The 20,117-nt window shown below is 38.8% G+C and overlaps 2 protein-coding genes across 2 annotated transcripts; one reads left to right on the top strand and one right to left on the bottom strand.

Annotated features, from left to right (window-relative positions):
- Nucleotides 1-210: 210 nt before the first annotated feature.
- On the top strand, nucleotides 211-8,682 carry LOC137962503 (kinesin-like protein KIN-12B). The gene is made up of 16 exons (XM_068809402.1): nucleotides 211-695; nucleotides 804-935; nucleotides 1,057-1,140; nucleotides 1,250-1,378; nucleotides 1,461-1,520; nucleotides 1,608-1,661; nucleotides 1,763-1,855; nucleotides 2,005-2,100; nucleotides 2,295-2,440; nucleotides 4,527-4,676; nucleotides 4,782-4,911; nucleotides 5,015-6,112; nucleotides 6,205-6,303; nucleotides 6,381-6,533; nucleotides 6,615-7,412; nucleotides 8,228-8,682. The coding sequence occupies exons 1-16, from the start codon at nucleotides 390-392 to the stop codon at nucleotides 8,525-8,527; spliced, it is 3,828 nt and encodes a 1,275-aa protein (XP_068665503.1). The 5' UTR covers nucleotides 211-389; the 3' UTR covers nucleotides 8,528-8,682.
- Nucleotides 8,683-10,697: 2,015 nt separating this feature from the next.
- LOC137962777 (transcription factor bHLH78-like) lies at nucleotides 10,698-13,994 on the bottom strand. The gene is made up of 8 exons (XM_068809845.1): nucleotides 12,493-13,994; nucleotides 12,148-12,357; nucleotides 11,992-12,057; nucleotides 11,834-11,902; nucleotides 11,659-11,730; nucleotides 11,351-11,569; nucleotides 11,174-11,267; nucleotides 10,698-11,084 (listed from the first exon to the last, which is right to left on the bottom strand). The coding sequence occupies exons 1-8, from the start codon at nucleotides 13,324-13,326 to the stop codon at nucleotides 11,056-11,058; spliced, it is 1,593 nt and encodes a 530-aa protein (XP_068665946.1). The 5' UTR covers nucleotides 13,327-13,994; the 3' UTR covers nucleotides 10,698-11,055.
- Between the last annotated feature and the right edge of the window lie 6,123 nt (nucleotides 13,995-20,117).

Genomic DNA, 20,117 nt, shown 5'->3' with positions numbered 1-20,117 from the left:
CATGCCCGTTTGAAATCGCAACTGTCGGGGTTAGTTTTGTAATTTAAATTGGCATTTGAAAATAATAATAAAGAATTGCTTTGGCGGCCCCCCCCCCCCCCCCCTCGCTCTCGTATACACTAAACTACTAATACGTATACCATTTCAAAATTAAAGAAAGCCTCCTTCTCCCTCTCGCCCTCTTTCTCTGTCGCCCATGAGAAAAACATAACGGTTACATTTTCTCTTTCTGACCGTTTTTCTTCTTTCGTTTCTAGGGTTTCCGGGGAGGCATTGTTTGCATTTTTTCTGAAAATTCCCCTCTCTAGATTCTAGGGCTATTGTATTTGGATCTCTCTCTCGTGTTTTCCACGCATTTTTTTCCGTCTTCCTGAATTCTTGCTTCTCTCATGAGTGCCATGAAGAGTTCAGTGCCTAAAAGCAGAGTACTGCGGGGAATCTCACCCACGGATAATTCTTTTTCTCCAAATCCTTCTCCACAGAGGCAGATCTCCTCTCGGAGACTAAAATCAGAAAATGTTCCACCTCCAGACTCAAATGCCTTCCACGAAGCTTCAAAGCCGCCTCTTGCTAAGGCGCGAAGCCCTCTTCCGCCTCGCCCTCCACCTTCTAACTCTAATCCTCTCAAGAGGAAGCTTAGCATGGAGACTGTGCCTGAAAATGGGAGCCTACTTAGCTCAGATTCTGGCGTCCAGGTGCATTTTCTTGCAGACCAAGGGATTTGAAAGCAACCCTTCATTTTAAAAAAAAGTGTTTTTTTAATGGTCTTTTTTTTTTTTTTTTATTGCCTTGATTTTTGTCAGGTTATAGTCCGAATGAGACCAAAGAAGGAGGAGGAAGGAGATCAAATAGTGCAGAAGATATCTGCAAATTCTGTATCTATCCTAGATCATGTTTTCACTTTTGATTCTGTTGCTGATATGGTCTCCACCCAGGTGAAGTTTCTTTAGTTCGTTTAGCATTTGTATCTGATATGAATTATGGAATTGGATATTAGATAGTGTTCCTTGCTTGTGGATTACCTTACAATCTTCTTTTGGTTTTCGAGTTGTGCAGCAAGACATATTTGAGCTAGTGGGTATGCCCCTTGTGGAGAACTGCTTGGATGGATTTAACAGTTCTATATTTGCCTATGGTCAGGTATATTTTTATTGTGTACCAAAAATGACAAGAAGAAAGTATACCAGTAATTTCTCTAAAGTTTTGCGCATGTAAGTAAATTTGTATATGTTAATTAACGTGGCTTCAGACTGGTAGCGGGAAGACATATACGATGTGGGGACCACCCAATGCGTTGACAGAAGATGACCCCCCGAGTGCAGATCAAAAGGGGTTGACACCCCGTGTTTTTGAACTCCTATTTGCCCGTATAAATGAAGTAAATTCTCACACTTGGTTTCAGTATTGGAAATTCATGTACATTTGAAGTATCATATCTAATTTTTGAAACTTCTTTTCAGGAGAAAATCAAGCACACAGACAAAGAGCTACATTATCAATGCCGATGTTCTTTTCTCGAGGTGCTGTTATGTTACTACTTTAGATATAAATCCGAGTTTGTTCATCACTTGTGAAATAATAAGATGTCTTTTTCCTGTCCTCAACAGATTTATAATGAGCAAATCACTGATTTGTTGGACCCTAATAGAAAGAATCTCCAGGTAAATTTTATTGATAGCAGATGTAGTGCTCATTTTGTTGTTTTTCATCTTCTTGGCTTTGATTTTTCATTTCTTTTTGTATTTCCTTCTCCCTTAATCAGATCAGGGAAGACATTAAATCAGGCGTTTACGTCGAAGCTCTGACAGAGGAGTATGTATGTGATATGAAGGACTTGATGAAGGTTTTGATCAAGGTGTGTCTTTTGCAACCAAGTTTGGAGACCAAAAACATTGCCAAAACAAACTTTCTAAATCTTTACAAATTACTTACTAGAAGTCTTTTAATAAATTCAGAAACTTTACTCCATACAACAATTGTACATAAAAGTGCATGTCAATGCAGGGATTGGCCAACAGGAGGACGGGTGCAACTAGTATAAATGCAGAGAGTTCTCGATCACACAGTGTTTTTACTTGTGTTGTCGAATCTCGGTGCAAGGTAATAGGCTTATTTTTGGGAAAGAGAATTCAGTGAGTGTAGTCAGTCTCAGCTTTGTTAGTTTAAACTGTGCCTTGTGAAGTACAGTGGAGGTCTTCCAGCAAACATTGCCCATTTATAGTGTGGATAATAGCATCCTTTACTTTGCTTGTGAATTAAAAGCATCTGTTCTGACTTGAGGTTTTATTCTGTAGAACACGACAGGTGGTCAAAACAGTTTAAGAACCAGTAGAATCAACCTTGTTGATCTTGCTGGTTCAGAAAGACAAAAACTGACAGGTGCAGCTGGAGAAAGGTTGAAGGAAGCAGGGAATATTAATCGCTCGTTATCACAGCTTGGGTATGGTTCTCAGGTTTTTTATTTAATGGTGTTTTATTTTTTGCAGCATGTGCAATTTCATATGGGGTGGCAACAAATGTTTTTATGTCAAATTTTTTATTTGTTCTGAAAAAAGTAAGAAGAAAGAGAAAGTGGAGAAGAGTAAATTGAGAAAGAAACTGAGATGGGGGACCTGCACTTCCCCTTGCTTCTATTTGAGTGGGTTGAGTACACGCTACAACTTGCTCCTACTTTAATTGAAAAACCTAATTCTCTATATCTCTTATTCTACATGTCCCTTTTACATGAAATTTGGTCCATAGATATAGTTTGACATGTAGAATAAGATTACATCAAGAAATAAAAATAAAAATAAGGTAAAATTATCAAAATGACCCTATGCTTGTTTTTCAACATGTTCCTTAATTAAACATTTAGTTTAAAAAGTTGGCTGCAGTTAAATTTTTTTTCATCACTGGTGGCATTGAAGTAATTTTCAACTGAGTGATGTAAACTATTCTGAAAAACAATGTACTTGACAATTTTAATCATGTGTGACTGCAGATTATTCAATTGAATAAGCAAAATATGTTGTGAAACAATGTTAACATTTACTTTCCATGTAAAAATATGAATAATTATTTGTGTATCTACATTCTGATATGGAGGTTTATCTAAATATTGATTGCAAAGTCGGTTAAAAATTCAATGGTGAGATCAATTTCTAACTCAAATCATACTAACTTTGAAGGTACAATTCTAGGTACATATAACAATGCTCAAAATATAAGACTTGGTTAAGAACTGACAGAATTATGTGGTCTTAATGGGATAAAAAGATGGAATTCTCTTAAACCACTGTCTTTGAGATGTATTTGTTTTAGGAACTTGAATGTAAATGTACATTTTTGCCCGACTTGTAGTTAGCCCTGTGTTTTTATCTTATAATTAAAATAAACTGTACTTTGCTCTGTTGTCTCCCTCTTACCAAGTGCTCATTCTAAATTTTCAAAGCTCAGTTAGTGAGCATGTGATATGTCTTCCTCCATGATTTGTTTCCTTATAAATTTCAATTAGTTATCTACTGTAACTACTTTACTAAGGTAATTCATTTGCCAGGACATGTATTATCTTCTGCTTGCCATCGTACAGATTTCATGTAGTAATCACCGTTCTTTTAGTTAGTGGTTCTCTTGATTATTTTTAAAACTTTTAGATTTTGGGCTTGCTCGTTTCACAATGACTTTGCCGAAGTGAAGGGCCTCTTCCTAATTAATGGGCATAAGATCTTCAAAACTCTAAGCAAGGTGGGACTCCTATCCCATGATAACTTCTCTCAAACTTAAACAACTAGCTTGTGACGTGGAGCTCACATTACGAATACGGGATAGTGAGACATTTGTTTATCCACCAAGAAAAGCCTATTTGAGGAAGATTTATGTTTCAAACTCATTTGATAGAAACATGGGAACTTTTAGTATAAAAGTTTCTAAAAGTAGCCATTAGAAAAAAGTGGACTACCAGTGGATTTACCTCTAATCATAGTAATTCTTTTTCATTTTCTCATTACATATGAGCTTATCTGCCCTTCAAGATCTGACATGGTTCACTTGATGTAACATAGAGGAATCCCCCAGCTTCTAGAGGAGCTTCATACTTGATAATAACAATTTGTTTTTTTGTTAGGCAAACTTATTATTGGGTTGAATCTCAATAGGCCATTGACAATGGTATGCACTTGGTGCTTCTACTTTCTTAGTCTTCTTATGGTGTTAGACCTTGGCCAGTGACATTTGTTGGTTGATTCTGTTTGGTTTGAAATGATAGTTATGCAAGCACTCAGTGTATGAGCCTAGAGTTGTGATTTTGAATGTTAATGGTTTGCATGTTGTCAGTTTCTTGGCTTTCAGCCTTGGTCAGATTTATTCCTGAAATGAACTTTTATGATAGGGAAAGAAGAGAAACAGTCTGTTTTCTCGAGTTCTGAAAGGTCATCACAAGGAGTTGTAAAGACTTGCTATTTATGGAACTACTCTTACAAGTCTTTGTCATGTTATTACTGAATTCCATATGCACCATGTTGATAGTTTTCCTCTGGGTATTTCAGGAACCTGATAAACATTCTTGCCGAAGTTTCCCAATCGGGAAAGCAGCGACATATCCCATATAGAGATTCCAGATTGACATTCTTGCTTCAAGAATCTTTAGGTGGCAATGCAAAACTGGCCATGATCTGTGCTATTTCTCCAGCACAAAGGTGTATTTGAAGTCAAATTTATTTTCTTCATTATTTATAAAAAAAAATGAATTTCCTTCTTTCAGTATCTGTGTTGCTTAACTTGAGATGTTGATGATAATGCAGCTGTAAGAGTGAGACATTCAGTACACTTAGGTTTGCACAACGAGCTAAAGCCATTAAAAACAAGGCAGTGGTGAATGAAGAGAAACAGGAGGACATAAACTCCTTGAGAGAAGTCATACGCCAACTTAGGGTACTATTTTGTTTCAAATTTATAATACCTTAATGTCATTGGAATTGTTTCATATTATTTATTTTTTAACTATGTTGACCCCATTTTTACAATTGACCAATAGGATGAGCTTCTTTGGCTGAAATCTAATGGATACTCGGCAACCAGTACTGGGGGTTGTACAACAGGATGGAATGCCCGTAGAAGCTTGAACTTCTTGAAAAGGAGTCTTAATCATCCTCCAATGACATTGTATCACATGGACGAGGATGGTGATGAGGTAATGGAGATCGATGAGGAAGCTGTTGAAAGGCTATGTATTCAAGTGGGTTTGGAACCTCCTGTCTCGCAGAACTCACAAGCTGGTAGTAATCAAGTTCCTGAAGAGGCTGATGTCAATATGGAAGACTGTCAAGAGGAAGATATACCATCAGTTCAACTTCACAAGCATGTATTAGAAACTAACCATGGAGAGGTAATTGTCAATAGCGGAGCTATATGCCCTGAACATGATGCTCTGGACAATGAAGGATCTAGTAATGGCTGTGAAACAATGGGTGCAAATGCATCCACATGTTCTAAACCTGGAAATGAAGTGATTAATAGCATTGAAGAAAATTTGATTTTTCCTAACGATCCAAAGACAGATAAAGAGAGTCCCTCTCCAAGCATTTGTAGTCCTTCTCCAAACATTTCCAGCCTCAGCATTGTACCACATGACTCGTCTCTTCAGTCTCCAACTTTGAATACATCTCCAAGAATCAACTCTATCAGCAGGAAAAGTCTCAGGACTTCATCAACCTTGTCAGGCTCAAAAAAAGATGTAGTGGGAGGGGATGTTCTCAACTTATCCTTTGCACGAACAAGTAAGAACAATTTACCAACTGAATACTTGGAAGCAAGCCTACATCGTGGTCTTCAAATTATTGACAGTTGCCAGCCAAGTGGGGCCCTTAGACGGTCTTCATTCAGATTTTCAATTAAACCTGTGGAGCTCAAATCACTTTATCCTGTTGAGAAGGTTGATGCGGGTGTACAGACAGTCTCAGAGGATCTTCCAGTTGTTGAAGAGGATCCACCTGCTGGATATATATGTAGCTACTGCAAGAACAAAACAGCTCAGCTTGAGGAGTGCCAAGATGCTATTGATGTTAAGGATCTGTCCCTCGTACCTGTTGATGAGTGTCAGGTTCCTGAGAAACCTAAGAAGCATGTTCCAAAAGTAGGTTAAAAAGCATGGGAGTGTTGCATTCTATTCACATACATCATTTAATACTAAGTCGATTTTGGTTCTCTGGTTTATCTTAATGGCAGGCAGTGGAGAAGGTTTTGGCAGGAGCAATCAGGAGAGAAATGGCGATTGAAGAAGTGTGTGCTAAACAAACAGCTGAAATTAGCCAACTAAATCGCTTGGTGTGTGTTGTCTTCATTTTTTTTTCATTGAATAATTTTCTTTACTTCAATTTTTCACATTGGCTCTGGATTTGCAGATTCAGCAATACAAGCATGAACGTGAATGCAATGCAATAATTGAACAGACAAGGGAAGATAAGATCCGCCGACTTGAGGGCCTCATGGATGGTGTTTTACCCACAGAAGAATTCATGGAGGAAGAATTTTTGTCACTTACTAATGAGCACAAGGTATGCTGAGTTTGCAATTATGAATGATTTCCTACCTTTCCTGAAATGTATTGATGATATCTTGTGGTTTTACATAAGCAGCTTCTGAAAGAAAAGTATGCGTACCATCCAGAGGTTTTGAGAATGAAAATAGAATTGAAAAGAGTCCAGGATGAGTTGGATACTTACAAAAATTATTTCGAAATGGGTGAGAGAGATGTACTAATGGAAGAGATTCAAGATTTAAGAAGCCAACTACAATATTATGTTGACTCGTCACCTTTACGAACACAAAGAAGTCCGCTGCTTCAACTGACCTATCCAAGTGGGCCCACTTCATCTCCTGGTTTTAGTACAATTCAGGAAACACCTGAAGAAAACCTGGAGGAAAAAATTGAACAGGAGAGACGTCATTGGACTGAGATAGAGAGCAATTGGATATCCCTTTCTGAGGAACTGAGGAGTGAATTAGAAGCCAGTCGATCCCTTGTGGAGAAGCAAAAACATGAGCTTGATGCTGAGAGAAAATGTTCAGAAGAACTCAAGGAGGCCTTACAGTTGGCTATGCAGGGTCATGCCAACATACTAGATCAGTATGCTGAGCTTCAGGAGAAGCATATTGCTTTGCTTGCTAGACATCGGAAGATTAGAGAAGGGATAGCAGATGTGAAAAAGGCAGCAGCAAAAGCTGGGGTTAAAGGTGCTGAATCAAAGTTCATTGATTCTCTGGCTGCTGAAATATCAGCACTGAAAGTGGAAAGAGAAAAAGAATGGAGGTATTTGAGAGATGAAAATAAAGGGCTTCAAGCTCAACTTAGGGATACTGCTGAGGCTGTACAAGCGGCAGGAGAGCTTCTTGTGAGGCTTAAAGAAGCAGAAGAAGCTGTTGCAGCTGCTCAAGTGAGTATTTTGAATTTCTGTAATTTTGTTTAAGACAGAATAAGAAATGATCATTGTTTGATGATAAGAATCTAATCAACTTGAATGGTCAAGGTCCATTTCTATTTCTGTAAATTGAAAGGCCATTTCCTAGTGGGACACTTGGACCAAGTGGTTCAGGTGATTAGTGATTTTTGGACCTTAGTGTGTTCACTGAGTTTCTCTTATAGAAACTTTACAAATTTTGTTTCATGTGTATGAAGTGGTGAACTTGCAGAAATGTCATATACAAGCTTAGCTGAGCTACTTGTGCCTAGTGGACATGTTATAGAGGTTGATTCCAGTCCTTGTAATCAAGACAATAAAGTGCACAGACCATCTAGGAAATGGTAACTCCACTTGTACTGTTACAGTAAAAGATTTTACTTGCATGGTGTCAACCTCTGATTGGTTGCTTTCTGTTCTTCTTTCTTCTTTTTCCCTACAGCTATTTTCTAACTTCTACTCTTTTATGTTGTATCCTCCCAATCAGATGTCGCCAGAACTGGCAATTCAAATATTTTACTTGTTTGTACAAGTGGAGTAGATTACTGGAATTTGAATATTTGTTTCATTCGAAAGACCTATAGTTGGTTAATTATCTCAAATGGAGAAGAAAATTTCCTTGGTATATTCTTTCGTTAATTGTCAAAATGTCTTGTCACTCAAAAAATGTATTGCTTGACCACCTAGATGTAAAAAGTGAAATGCACCTGTAACTTTATTACTGCTTCTCTATTGACCATTTCTTTTAGTATTTTGTGAAGAATAAGTAATGAAGTTTCAACATTTTCCAGAAGCGAGCTGCAACGGGTGAGGAAGAAGCAGCAATGGCACACAGGGAAATTGATAGGCTGAAGAAGAAACATGAGACAGAAATTTCTACTCTAAACCAATTCCTTGCAGAGTCTCGCCTCCCCAAGGAAGCATTGAGACCACCTCCTGCATATGACGACACAGATTTGAACCTAGATGTAGCAGCCAAATTTGATGATGTAGATTGTCCTAGTGATCAGAGGTGGAAGGAAGAATTTGAACCTTTCTGCCAAGCAAGGGGGTCTTCATGGTTCGCTGGGTATGATCAATGCAACATGTAATATAGATATTTAGTGTGTTTGTGTACTAAAAAGAGGTATTTGTTGTATCCCAACAGCTCTGGAATTGCTCCCATTCCTATGGGTGATTCCCTAATGGTGTTACATATAACTTTTAAGAGAATCAAACGAAAATCATTCTTTAAGCTGCTTTTTACTTCTTTGGGAGTCTCTCCGAGCATCTATTCCCAATTCATGGGCAACTATTTGACTGAGTAAAGTTATTCGAACTCAGAGAAGAGAGAAAGAAACAAGGCTGATAATCCCTTTGGAAGGAGTCTTGCCATCCACTCCTTGGCCAAACGAGACGATTAAAAATATCTGCTTTTCCAGTGCGGAAATAGAATCACAGCTCTCATATTCTTTTTATCCCAAAAACTATTTTGCTTCGTGTATCCTCCACAATTATTATCTTTCAATTTGTCTGCATTTGATATCAGAAACAAATTGGGGAAGCATTATCTTTCTCCAGACCATGACCTAGTAAATGGGTCCCAGAAATAAATTCTCTTGCCTGTAGAAGATCTTGAAAGTTTATGATGTCTAGCTGTGGATAATTTTGAACATCGGGATGGATGTCAAGTGGATGGGAGGCAATCTTATAGCAGATCAGAGCCATTGTCCTCTTGCCCTTATGTCGATACAGGAAGGTAAACACAGAGTCCACAAACACTAGGCTTATGGGAGTCCCCAACAGAAAGGCTCATAAAAGAAAAGCGAATTGGGGCTCCATATGATGTCCAGTGAGACCACATAGCAAACACCTTGTGGCCTTGTCTTCTCCGATGTGAATGCAACCGTGGACCCCTTCCAGACAAATCAGTAAATGGCCGGGGCCTGCTTCGAAGTGTGTCACTTGTAAGTACACTGGTCCCATCCAGTTGCAGGGGGAGCCAGAGAGAAATATGATGCCTCTGTCCTTGAAGGGTGTTCAAATCCTCCAGCTATGCATACTGACATAGGAGACAGTTCTGAAGGAGTCCTTAAGGTACTCAGTCTTGTGACCCTGTTTGCTCAAGAGAGAAGACCGAGTTGGATGAGTTTACGGCGACTGAATCGCATCAACCTGCGCTTCAATCAGGGAGAGTCACTGACTTGTTTCTGCGGTGGAGAGCTTTTCTTGCTCCAGATTGTTTGGTGCGGATATGGAGGTATTTTGTGTGTAGATGAAAGAGACATGGATGAAATCAGTAAGTCCAATTTTAATGGAGGAACAACCAGTGGAAATGTAAAGCACCCACCTAGCTAATTAAGGAGTGGAAACCGATCTGACAGGGACATCCGTGTAGTCCGGCTGAGATGATTCAAAGTGGAAAATCTGGGTTCAACTTTTGTCATGCAAGCAGAAATCTTAGTCTATTACAGTTGGAGAGCATGCAAGTTCTGATGATGCTTTGGTTGTTGACACCAATTATTTCTCACAGACTTGTGGTTTTGCCCCCAGAAAGAGACCACCAAGCAAGGTTAAAAGCAGGGCTCGTTGAGGTAAAAAAGAGTAGAAGGGACAGGGGAAGTTGATCAACAGTGACTGCTAGGTAACTGGACCACCACTTGTTTGGTCCCCCTCTCCCAACTGATTTTTGTCTCTGGACCACTTCTGGCTCATAACATTAAGATCTTTCAGAAACCAGGAATTTTTGCCCAGAAAAAAAAACAGTAACAATAAGAAATTTAAGCAGAAATCTGGATTCATGAGATTGAAAAGAAAAAGGGTGATTATGAAGAAAGGAACCTTATTTTTGTTGCTGCAGGCTTTAGTAAAAAGTAAATCTTTTGAGGTTGAAGGGGCATCTAGGCAAGTCAACCTCAAATGGACACTTTCATGATGTTGTTATCAGTACACCAAGGAATAGAATAAGAGAGGTGCCAACAGAGAAGAGGATTTTTCTAGTGGTGGTTGGCTTGGAAAATGTACTAGTGAAAGAAATTTTGCAATTTGACTCCAGCTCAATGCCTCACCTGTCTCAAAGTAGCAGTTGTAAAAGGTATATCAATCACTTTTTGGACTTGAGAGGCCATTGGACCCCAATTCACAGCTGGATACAAACGATTCCTGGCAAGTTAAGCAAAAAATAATGCTACTTTCAAACCAATCATGGTCCGAAGATTTCTGAGTTGTCCCCAAGAAATTACGCCGTGATTTGCTACGACAAGATGGAAAATTGAGAACATCTCTGATTGAATCAATAAGAATTATAATGATAGTAATAATGACAAGAACAACAATGTTTCCGAGCAGTGATGACACCCAACATGGCGTGTTTTTTTTACATTTTACAAGTGATGTGTTAATCTTTGCACCACGGACGCCATTAATCTGGATTTTACAGTGGGTACTTCTCAAAGAATCAGTCTGGCCAATGGGTGCGAAAAGGAAGAAAGAAGCTTCTCCGGACCTAAAAATCGATCCTTTTTTAGTAAAACCCAGTTCTTTCCCTGTTCGAATCAATGTCTCAGTATGTACAAAGGCATGGATAAGTGTTCCTCATCGGAAAGAGTTGAGACCTCCTCGGAGCCCAGGGGTGATATTCTCACAGCTCGATTTTCATGTGGGTTGTCCCTGCATCGGATGAATTACAGCTCGTTCAGAGAAGAGTTCTACCCTGGAAGTTTAACAGAGACTGAGACAAAATTCGGTCGAGTTTGTACCATGAAATGTCTGGGATGGGAATGCCGGGTCCTGATCCTGTCCAAAACCCATTTGAACAACGCTTTGGAGATCATCTGCCCAGAAACTCGCGAGCTGAAATATTCAAAAAATACATTATTAAATTTTCTGTTGCTTAAAGCGGCAAGAAATTCTGGAATTCAGGAAACCGTACGTGCCTGAGAAGCATCGCCGAACCCGTCCAGGGATGATAACTGCATCCCGAGATTTCGACGGAGGGAGGCTTCTAATGGATTGACAGAGCAATGCGTCTCTGACCCATTTGCTGCAACATTCTGGATGGGTCCTGATGGTGGTGGATGACCGAAGGAGAACGCCAATGCCGACGAATCCAGTGCATACCCAGTTTGCGGTAAAGAGCTCCGTGATTGAAGCACCTGGATTAAGCGTAAAGAAACAAATTTCAGGGAACAGGAGATTCGTGGGCAAAATAGAGAGCTATGAAAGAAGGTTTCTCCCAACTCACGTCTTTTGAAAGCAGAGCCTCCATGTTGAATTCCAATCTTGGGTTCACAGTGGCCAATTTCATAGACAGAAACTGCAAAAAAAAAAAAAAGAAAAAAAAATGGTAGAAACTTCAGCAACTTCACGGAATTACAGACTGGAATTGGTGATACACAACCAGAATCATCTGAATTTACCTCAACTTGGCGCTGCAACGACTGAACGTAGTTTATAATTTCGTCTAGCATAACAGCTTTACCAGTAACCTGAATTAAAGAATTTGCATCAAAATCACTATCATGCTCGAGAATCCAACCCAGAAAATTCTTTACTGATTTCAGATCTTGTATTTTACCTTATTACAGCCTGGTACAAGATCTTGAAGGAACTTCATCCTCTCGCTAATCTTTTCTCTTCGAACCTGTGGAAGAGAACAGGTTTATCTCTAATACACAAATTGCATAAGGAAAATAACTTTCCTTTCAAACCATATAGTTGCTCGAGTTCTTACTCTTTCGGCTAAACTGTGACTATCCGTGGCTTGGCCTCGCCTTGCCCTGACATGGATATAATCCTTTGGGGGCTCCGGAGGCTTCGAATTATCCTTGCTTTGTTTTTTATTTCCATTTTGTTCAGCCTTCGGCTGTGCAGAATCTTTGTCTGCTGCAGCACCCTCCGATGGTTTGCTTCGCTTGGCATTGGAGTCATTTTCTTCTGAACCCTGCGAAATAGTTTCAGTATAATCAAGCCCCAAGCAGCCCCATATGATCCAAAAAGTTAAAAATTGAAAACACACGAATTATATCCTAATTCTAGATAATAACCCAGCCAACTGCTGATGAAAAGTTCTACCCACCTTAGGATCTTTGTCTTTCGGTTTTCCCTTGGCAACCGCTTTTCTTTTTCTGGCATTCATCTCATTCCCGCCCGTGACCTGATCGGAGATGGAAGATTCTTCACGGGCATTGTTCAAATCCGCGTCATCAGGGGTGGATGACCTTGACAGTCGACTGAATTTTCTATCCGAACCCGAACCAGACCTCATATCGCCCTCCAGTCCGTCCATGTCTTTGTTCTCTGAAACACCCATTTGAGACATGGCCTTAAGGGATTGACTGCTCGAGACTCTGGAAAGCTTGCCGCTCTCCAGGTTAGGCGTCGATCTGTAGGGCAATTCGAGCCCGCCAAAATTTTGACTCCCAAAACATGAATACTTCGCAGCTCTTTCAGCGAAGCCAGGGTCTGCCGAGAACGGAGCCAACGCGTGATGGGTATTCGCTGAAATGGGTAAACTCCCCCGGATTTGCTGATCCATCATTGAAAGATTGAGCTTCGGGGGAGAATTCAGGGGAGTGCTATAGCAGGAGGTGTTAGTACTGTTGTTATTAGCCCCACCAATATACGTCTGGGACTGTGGAGCTAGTTCTCCCGAGTTGCAAATACTTCCCAATCTCCCGATAAGTTCCCTGATGACAACACTGTCGGCATGTCCGGCGGTGGTGGAGACCGCCGGGGAAGAGACTATTGAACTCAGTGCGGATTCGAAAGGAACCGTTTGGTCCCAATTGAGATGAAGAAAGGTAGGTAGCTGTTCAGAGGAGCAATTCAGATCCGCCAATTGGACATCCATACCTGTTGAAGATTGCCAATCTGGACTCTTAGCATCGAGGAAAAATTTCTCATTTTCCATGTAAAATGGCAAAATAAGGATAGTCGGGGGATAGGAAAAGAGTAACTAAGCTGAAACGGTTGCAACTGACAAGAATTAGAGGAAAACAAAAGGTAACGAAGATGCACGAGCGCTGAGACAACAAAATATGCAAGAACAAACGGAACCAAAAGAAATCCAGCAAAGGACGAGTGACTTGGAAGGAGAATTACAGCGAGGTCCGAGAGTTATAAGGAAAAAAGGGGGGTTTAGTGATCCTAGGGCGGTTTCGGCGAGTAGAGACAAGACGAGGAACAGACAGGCAATACAGCAAGAGGTTCAAAGAACTTGGAATGAAACCATGGAGGAGTTAATTCAAGCCCTCTTTTTTTCAGGAGAGGCAGTTACAAGAGATGGGCATCCGAAGATAAGAGGAGACGAGGGGTATCTTGGAGGCGAAGCAGCGCTCAATGTGATAAAGCGAAATGAGAAGGAAGAAATGTTGACCTTTCTACTGTGAAAGATGCCGGGCCTTGGACGTTAAACAAGATATGTCTCCCTCTGCGAAAGCCGTCGAGAGAGAAGACACGGAGCGTCTGTGAAGAGTATGATGAAAGAAGGAGAGAAGGGAGGGGGAAAAGAAGAGGAGGGAGTGGTGGGATTTTATCTTTCCTGCAACTGGCCGCAGAAAAGGATAGTTGCTTGTATGGTGAAATCAATGATTAATGCGGGGAGAGAAAAGAGAAAGAGAGAGAGAGAGAGAGAGATGAATATAACTAAGCTTTCTTTGCTGTTAATCTTCTCCACTTTTGTTTGGCCATTTATTTGAATAAGGACGAGAGAGAGAGAGAAAGAGAGAGAGACTCTGCTTTCGTTTAAGCAAATATTCAACTTGTTGCTCTCCTGCAAGGGGAGAAACCAGAGTGGTGAAGAATTTTTTAGCTCATAATTTCTAAACATTTCGTTTTTTTCTTTTCTAGAAAGAAGGGGAAAAGGAGTGAGAAGAAAAACAAGCCCTGATCATAAAAAGTTCAAATGAAAGGAACAGTTGGCTACCCTTTGTCTCTCACAAAATATGTATTCGGAGTTTTATAATTGAGTTTAGTTTATTTTATTCTAAATGTCTCTGGGTTGCTGTTAGTGGGCACATGCTGTTTTCAGGTAAATTCTCTTGAACTGATTCTTCCTCTCCCAATCATCTTATTTTACTCTCTTTCACAGTTTTACGAAGGTAAATGAATTGGGTTCTGAGTTTTTATCTTCTTCAATGATTGGAGTCAATGAACAGAGATGAAGAACATTAGAACGCCAAAAAAAAAAAAATTAACAACTAGGGGTTTAAAAACTCGAAACCTAAAAGTCAAAGTAAAATAGAAGAAAATTATCTTATTAAGAGTAACTGAAGAAAAAACTTTGTTTAATACAGTGTAATGCAACTAAACAATGGCTCAATCATTGAACTAAATTCTTACCTCTTCGATTTACTCGCTTCTGGTTGGCATCACAGCCCCTGGACTCACCATTTTCAACTTAGACTTTGCTCGTAATTCACAGCCCGTACTGTGACGAAACCCATCTTGTCTCCGTAGAAAAAAGAAGAAAAAAATGATTCTGGGGAAGAAATTTTATTCCTTCTGTTCTGCTGTAGTTAAAGTTCCCATTGAACTGGTTTTCGTCAATGAGGCAGAGGGGCTAAACTCCAGTATTGTCCGAAGGTCCTGTCATGGGATTAAAGGGATCAAATCCAAGATCTGGGCCTACGAGTAAGCATCTCGAGGAAGATCTTATTGCTTTTCAAACTCATCTGCATTATCTAGTTAGTTTCCGCAACTCGGAGGAATCCTTGGCCCCATTCCAGAGGGAACAGATGAGATCTGTAAGGTTTGTTCTGGGTTCTCAAACTGGCTGGGAATCTCTCCGGGCATTCATCGAATGATTTTGTGAAAGAATAAAAAAACTGAAATCTGGAGAAGTGTGTGAGTGAGAATAATGGAAACAGAGAGAACCCCATAACCTGTTCACAGCCATTGGTTTTGTTATTTGGACAGAAAACAAACTGTTCTAAGAGTTGAGTGGTTGCCCTCTTAGTCTTAAGAACCATTAAATCTCTAACTTTTAAAAAGATAGATCAATGCTCTTTTTAAGAGAATGCAATTCCATTGTTGGAGAATAAAGCTAAAGGCATTCTAATGCAACCTCTACCCATTATCTCCTGGCTTTCCTTTCTTTAACTCCAGATTACTTTTGGCTTAGTGAAGAAAGGATTATCAATAAAATGATAACAAAAATTCATTTAAAAATAGCTTCTTTTTGAAAGATTTTCCCAGAGCTATGTTTTCTTCAAATCTGAATCCACAGCAAGTCAACTCTTGTTGGCCATCACTCCTGTGTTATCAAATTAATTATTACACAGAGATGCAATTAGTTTTCTTTATAATGGTCTTGCATGATTTCAAAGGAGGCATTAAAGAAGAAGAAAAAAACACTGACTCCTTCCTCCTTTTTTGATTCATCTTAATTACCCCTTTATAAAACATTATTATATACATCATTATTGGGATCAATCTCAGCCATCCAAGATCAAGTTTGAGGTTTTGAAGCTAAGATTTGAGATCACAACAATGATACTATAGAGATTGTGATTTATGATGTGTTCATCCACAAGTGCCAGAAATGATGATCATCCTGTTGTTACATAGTTAATTAAATCTCTAACAGGGCCCCAAACAGAAGACAGATTCTCCAATATTTATCTATGTCACACTAGTGAACAAGACTAATTTGTTTTGTGTCTCGTATAGACGTGACACTACATGTGTCTTGGCTTATAATAACGTCTTCCTAAGGTTTGACAAATTTAATACACCATTAATTGGAAAATAATCTATGTTTTTGTCTCTTTTTTTCTACGTATTACACCATGAGCTATCTCTACGTCTGTAGGTGAGATTAATATTAGTACTGGACATGGCTTGCCGTATAATAAAATTATTCATTGGTTATCCACAGCTAATCCAATACGAAAAGTCATTTGGTGCAAAACATAAAAAACAGTAATCTCAGTAGTCCGATGATCAGGATCGGATAGCTGTGATAGCATTTTGCACCAAATGATTTTTTTCGTATTGGATCAGCCCCTCTTGCTTATCGATGATACAGACAGTTATCTGCATTGTAGGCCGTATTTGGTTGAATACATTCGACTAAAAGTGATAAACCACTGCATCTTTACTTAATTTTGATATTTTACTGTATTTCAATTACTTCAAGATTCAGGAAGCTGTGATCAGTGTTTTATCATCTCTCAACTGACCAAAGTAGTGCTTAATTGACATTGATTGTATGAAACTGATGCATATTGCTTCATTTGTATAGCTCTGTAAATCAGTGATATTTGCTACCTATTCATACCACTTTACTTAGAAGCTAATCCATGAAAAAGATGCTGGAAACTTAATCTACAACTTCTTTTATGGCTTTTCAGCACAAAATAACCCACTGATGTCCTCTTAAACCATCCACATTATTTGAGCAGTGGTGTCACTTCAAGATTTAACATCAACATGTGATGATGAAAGATCTTTCTTCCTTTCATGCATCATATATTTATCTTTAAACTAATTAGTGGGTTCCATTAGGTGATCCTTTGTTTAAAAGATGTCCCTGTTGAAACTAAATTTGGATTTTCTTCTGTTAAAGAATCACGAAAAAACAAGGTAAAGGTTAGATCTCTCAAAACAAATTTTTCACTTTTGGTGATTCCACAAGATGAATAGATTCTTCTGAAGTAATGGGCATTTCTTATTGTGATTTTCGAAGAAGAGAAATCAGAAACAAACAGATGGATGTGTTTTTCTCAAGTTAGAAGTAATGGCTGCAGCATCAAGGTCAAGCCTGGTCTCGTTTAACTCCCAAATGGATTAAGCTTTTTAGCTTCTTCAGAAAGCTGAGATATCCACTGAAAGGAACCTTCACTTTCTTTTCCATGTAAGCTAGCAGCAGGTTTATTATAAAAAAAAATTAGAATCACAAAGAGTGGAGACATCAACCTTGGAATTACAACCAAACTCATCTTCGTTATAATGGTTGCTTCAATATAGAATAGACATACCATATGAATAAGTGTCAAATTGTCTCAATACCAGTGGCCCGGGTCTTAAGGCAGAAGGTATCTTCTCAAAAAGCTTTCCTCAAAAGGCAGAAAGGGACCCAGAGTGTTTGAGAGATGGCCTGAAAAAAGAGATTGGAGGCACTTGTTACGTATCTTTCAGTTTGGACTTGGACCTCCTTTTGGATAAGCTTTATCTTTTCATTCAAATCCGATTATTGCCAAGGAGCTTCCATGGACGACCAGGCATATTGTTATCCCTTTACCGTACCACATTAAAGAGGCCACTCACCGTCCTCATCTGTGAAGGATAAACTGTCGGAGCCACGGAAGGGAAGATAGGCCGGTCATGTCAAGGATGCCAAGAGTCCCGGTGCCTGAACTCCATAAAGAAGCTCATCTCCAAACCCGCCTACAAATATAGAAAAAAAAAAAAGAAGCAAAAGCCTGCATACTGTCTGGCATCAGCAGAAGTAATAAAAGCTTGGTTTGTAAAGGACAGAAGCTGAGTAGAATGAAAATGGAAATTTGAAGCAAGTGCTTAGGTAGGTATTCAAAGTGGATCACTGTGATTGAAAGTATTACTTGCGAAACATTTGTTTATGATTGTACCACTCAAAAGTGGGACTGTGAGGTGATATCATGGTTAAAAATTTAAAACTGCTTGTCTGGAGGGGGGGTGAAAAGAAGTGTAAGAAATTGTTTGTTTAACCAGCAATTCAAGATGATGGATGGGTATAATTTCTAACAAACACATGTAATTTGGAACTATTCTGTCCAAGAATCTTGTGAGTGGGTGAATATATTTGAGACTCTTCCTTAACAGTGGACGGATTTACCTACTCCAACATGGATTTTCTCCACAAGAACCCACCCCACAACTACCACAAGATTGCAGCAGCTCTAATTAAACAAAGCACTAGGCCATATTTTCATCTCGTATTCGAAGTACCATTCTGTATAATCTAGTTTAAAATGTTTCACATTCATCTAAAAGTAACCTCCGGTGATTGGGGATATACTCAACGAACACATTCACCGCACTGAAAAGAAGAGAGAAACATTCACTGAGAAAGGTGAGAGAAGACATAGAGAATGGATTTTAATGCAGGTTGTATAAGGGATAGCCAGAGATAATAAGCTATAAAAACATGGATGAATGTGGTCACGATCCAACAACCACTTCCCCACAATTCCATGGCTGACCGGGCACCGCCCAGAAACATTTCAATAAGAACCGATAACCCACGTAAATATGATTCTTTTCAAAGTTCAAAGATGCCCGCCCCAAATGAGTTTCATAACAGCATACCTTCTGCAACCAATAACGTGATTCCCAATCATTGAACAAATGAATGGCAGGAGAAGAAGCCTCTCCTCGTTAAACGGTCTTCCATGTTTTCTTATAAAAACAAACGAGGACGCGTGGAAGTTTGTGATTAGAAAGTAGAAGTTGAGAGAAACCAATCGGAAAATTATTCCGTCAAAGAAAAACAACCGTTGCAGAGCTGTTGGGTTGCTTTCTTTTCCACTGATAACAATGGAGCCTTGTAATAAAAGCTGAAAGACTGAATAAAGAGAGAGAGACAGAGAAAGATTCTTACATGGCAGGAGCGTTGATGATTGGATTAGCAGCCCCATTTTCTACACCAAGCTGCTGGTTTCAATTTCTTACTCTGTAGCTTTTCTTGGAAAGTGAGTTTCAGGTCTTTCTGTGTGTATTTTAACAGTGAACAAGAGAATTGACAAACAAGGTCGGCACCCATGTCGAAGGAAGCAACGGAAATGGCGATTAAGACTCAAATATTTAAAAAAAACTTGGAGGACAATCAATCTTGGGGTATGCGTTCAATAACTTCTTTCGATTGAAGCTTTGATATATATTCACAGTAACGTGATACAGACTTTCATTGGTCAACCGAAACATTCAAAAGAACAAATTTAAACTCCCCATACTCTAGGGTTTGTTTGGAACCCATAGAAAAGGGGAGAAAAGTTATTTTCTGTTTTGACATAAAAGAAAATGAGAGAAGTTAATAAATTTTCTTTCACAAAATGATGAAATTTGGAAAGAAAAGAAAGGGAATAAAAACTTGCGAGAAAATTTTTAATAATCAAAATTTTAAAATATTATTAATTTTCTTTTCTTTTTCATTTTTCACGTGTATCCAAACAAGAGAAAATTTTTTTCTCTTCTTCATTTTTCATGAGCATCCAAACGAAAGAAAACAAACCTCTTTTCTTATATTTTCTCTTTCTCTTTCTTTTCCCTTCCTTTTTCTTTTCTCTCCACTTTTTATGTTTCAAACACAGCCCTAAATGTGAATCAACTTGTCGGGTCATATAACTAGGGTTATAACACCAATAGGCAAAAAAAAAAAAAAAATCAAGTAGAATGGTTTGACTGATGACAAATTTGACTAAGTTGAAGCAATAGATCTAAGTTTCTAAGAAGTGCAACAAGACTTAAATGGGTTACAACACCAAAATGCAAAAAAAAAAAAAAAAAAAAAAAAATCAAGTAGAATGGTTTGACTGATGACAAATTTGACTAAGTTGAGGCAATAGATCCAAGTTTAAAAGAAGTGCAAGAAGACTTAAATGGGTTGAAATTCATGCTTAATTAGTAATTTAAAAGGCGAAGTTAATAGTTATTCAATGATTAGGTTAGAGGAAGTGCTTTCATATTTTTATATCTTTATAACTTTAGATTTTGAAGGTTTAT

The sequence above is a fragment of the Aristolochia californica genome, unplaced genomic scaffold, assembly GCF_029961685.1.
Source record: "Aristolochia californica isolate CCGP_79_NKW_82.1479 unplaced genomic scaffold, dmAriCali1.0.hap1 SCAF_4, whole genome shotgun sequence".
NCBI lineage: Eukaryota > Viridiplantae > Streptophyta > Magnoliopsida > Piperales > Aristolochiaceae > Aristolochia > Aristolochia californica.
The sequence above is the reverse complement of the archived record's forward strand: the minus strand, read 5'-3'. Positions and strand labels throughout refer to the sequence as shown.

What these genes read in the sequence shown, in the direction of transcription:
- LOC137962503 (XM_068809402.1), top strand. Translation starts at nt 390, where the DNA reads ATGAGTGCCATGAAGAGTTCAGTGCCTAAAAGCAGAGTACTGCGGGGA. An exon ending in GCTCAGATTCTGGCGTCCAG is followed by an intron (nt 696 to 803) that starts GTGCATTTTCTT and finishes GATTTTTGTCAG; the next exon opens with GTTATAGTCCGAATGAGACC. An exon ending in CTGATATGGTCTCCACCCAG is followed by an intron (nt 936 to 1,056) that starts GTGAAGTTTCTT and finishes CGAGTTGTGCAG; the next exon opens with CAAGACATATTTGAGCTAGT.
- LOC137962777 (XM_068809845.1), bottom strand. Translation starts at nt 13,326, where the DNA reads ATGGAAAATGAGAAATTTTTCCTCGATGCTAAGAGTCCAGATTGGCAA. An exon ending in CGTTGCAGCGCCAAGTTGAG is followed by an intron (nt 11,731 to 11,833) that starts GTAAATTCAGAT and finishes TTTTTTTTGCAG; the next exon opens with TTTCTGTCTATGAAATTGGC. An exon ending in AGGCTCTGCTTTCAAAAGAC is followed by an intron (nt 11,570 to 11,658) that starts GTGAGTTGGGAG and finishes CGCTTAATCCAG; the next exon opens with GTGCTTCAATCACGGAGCTC.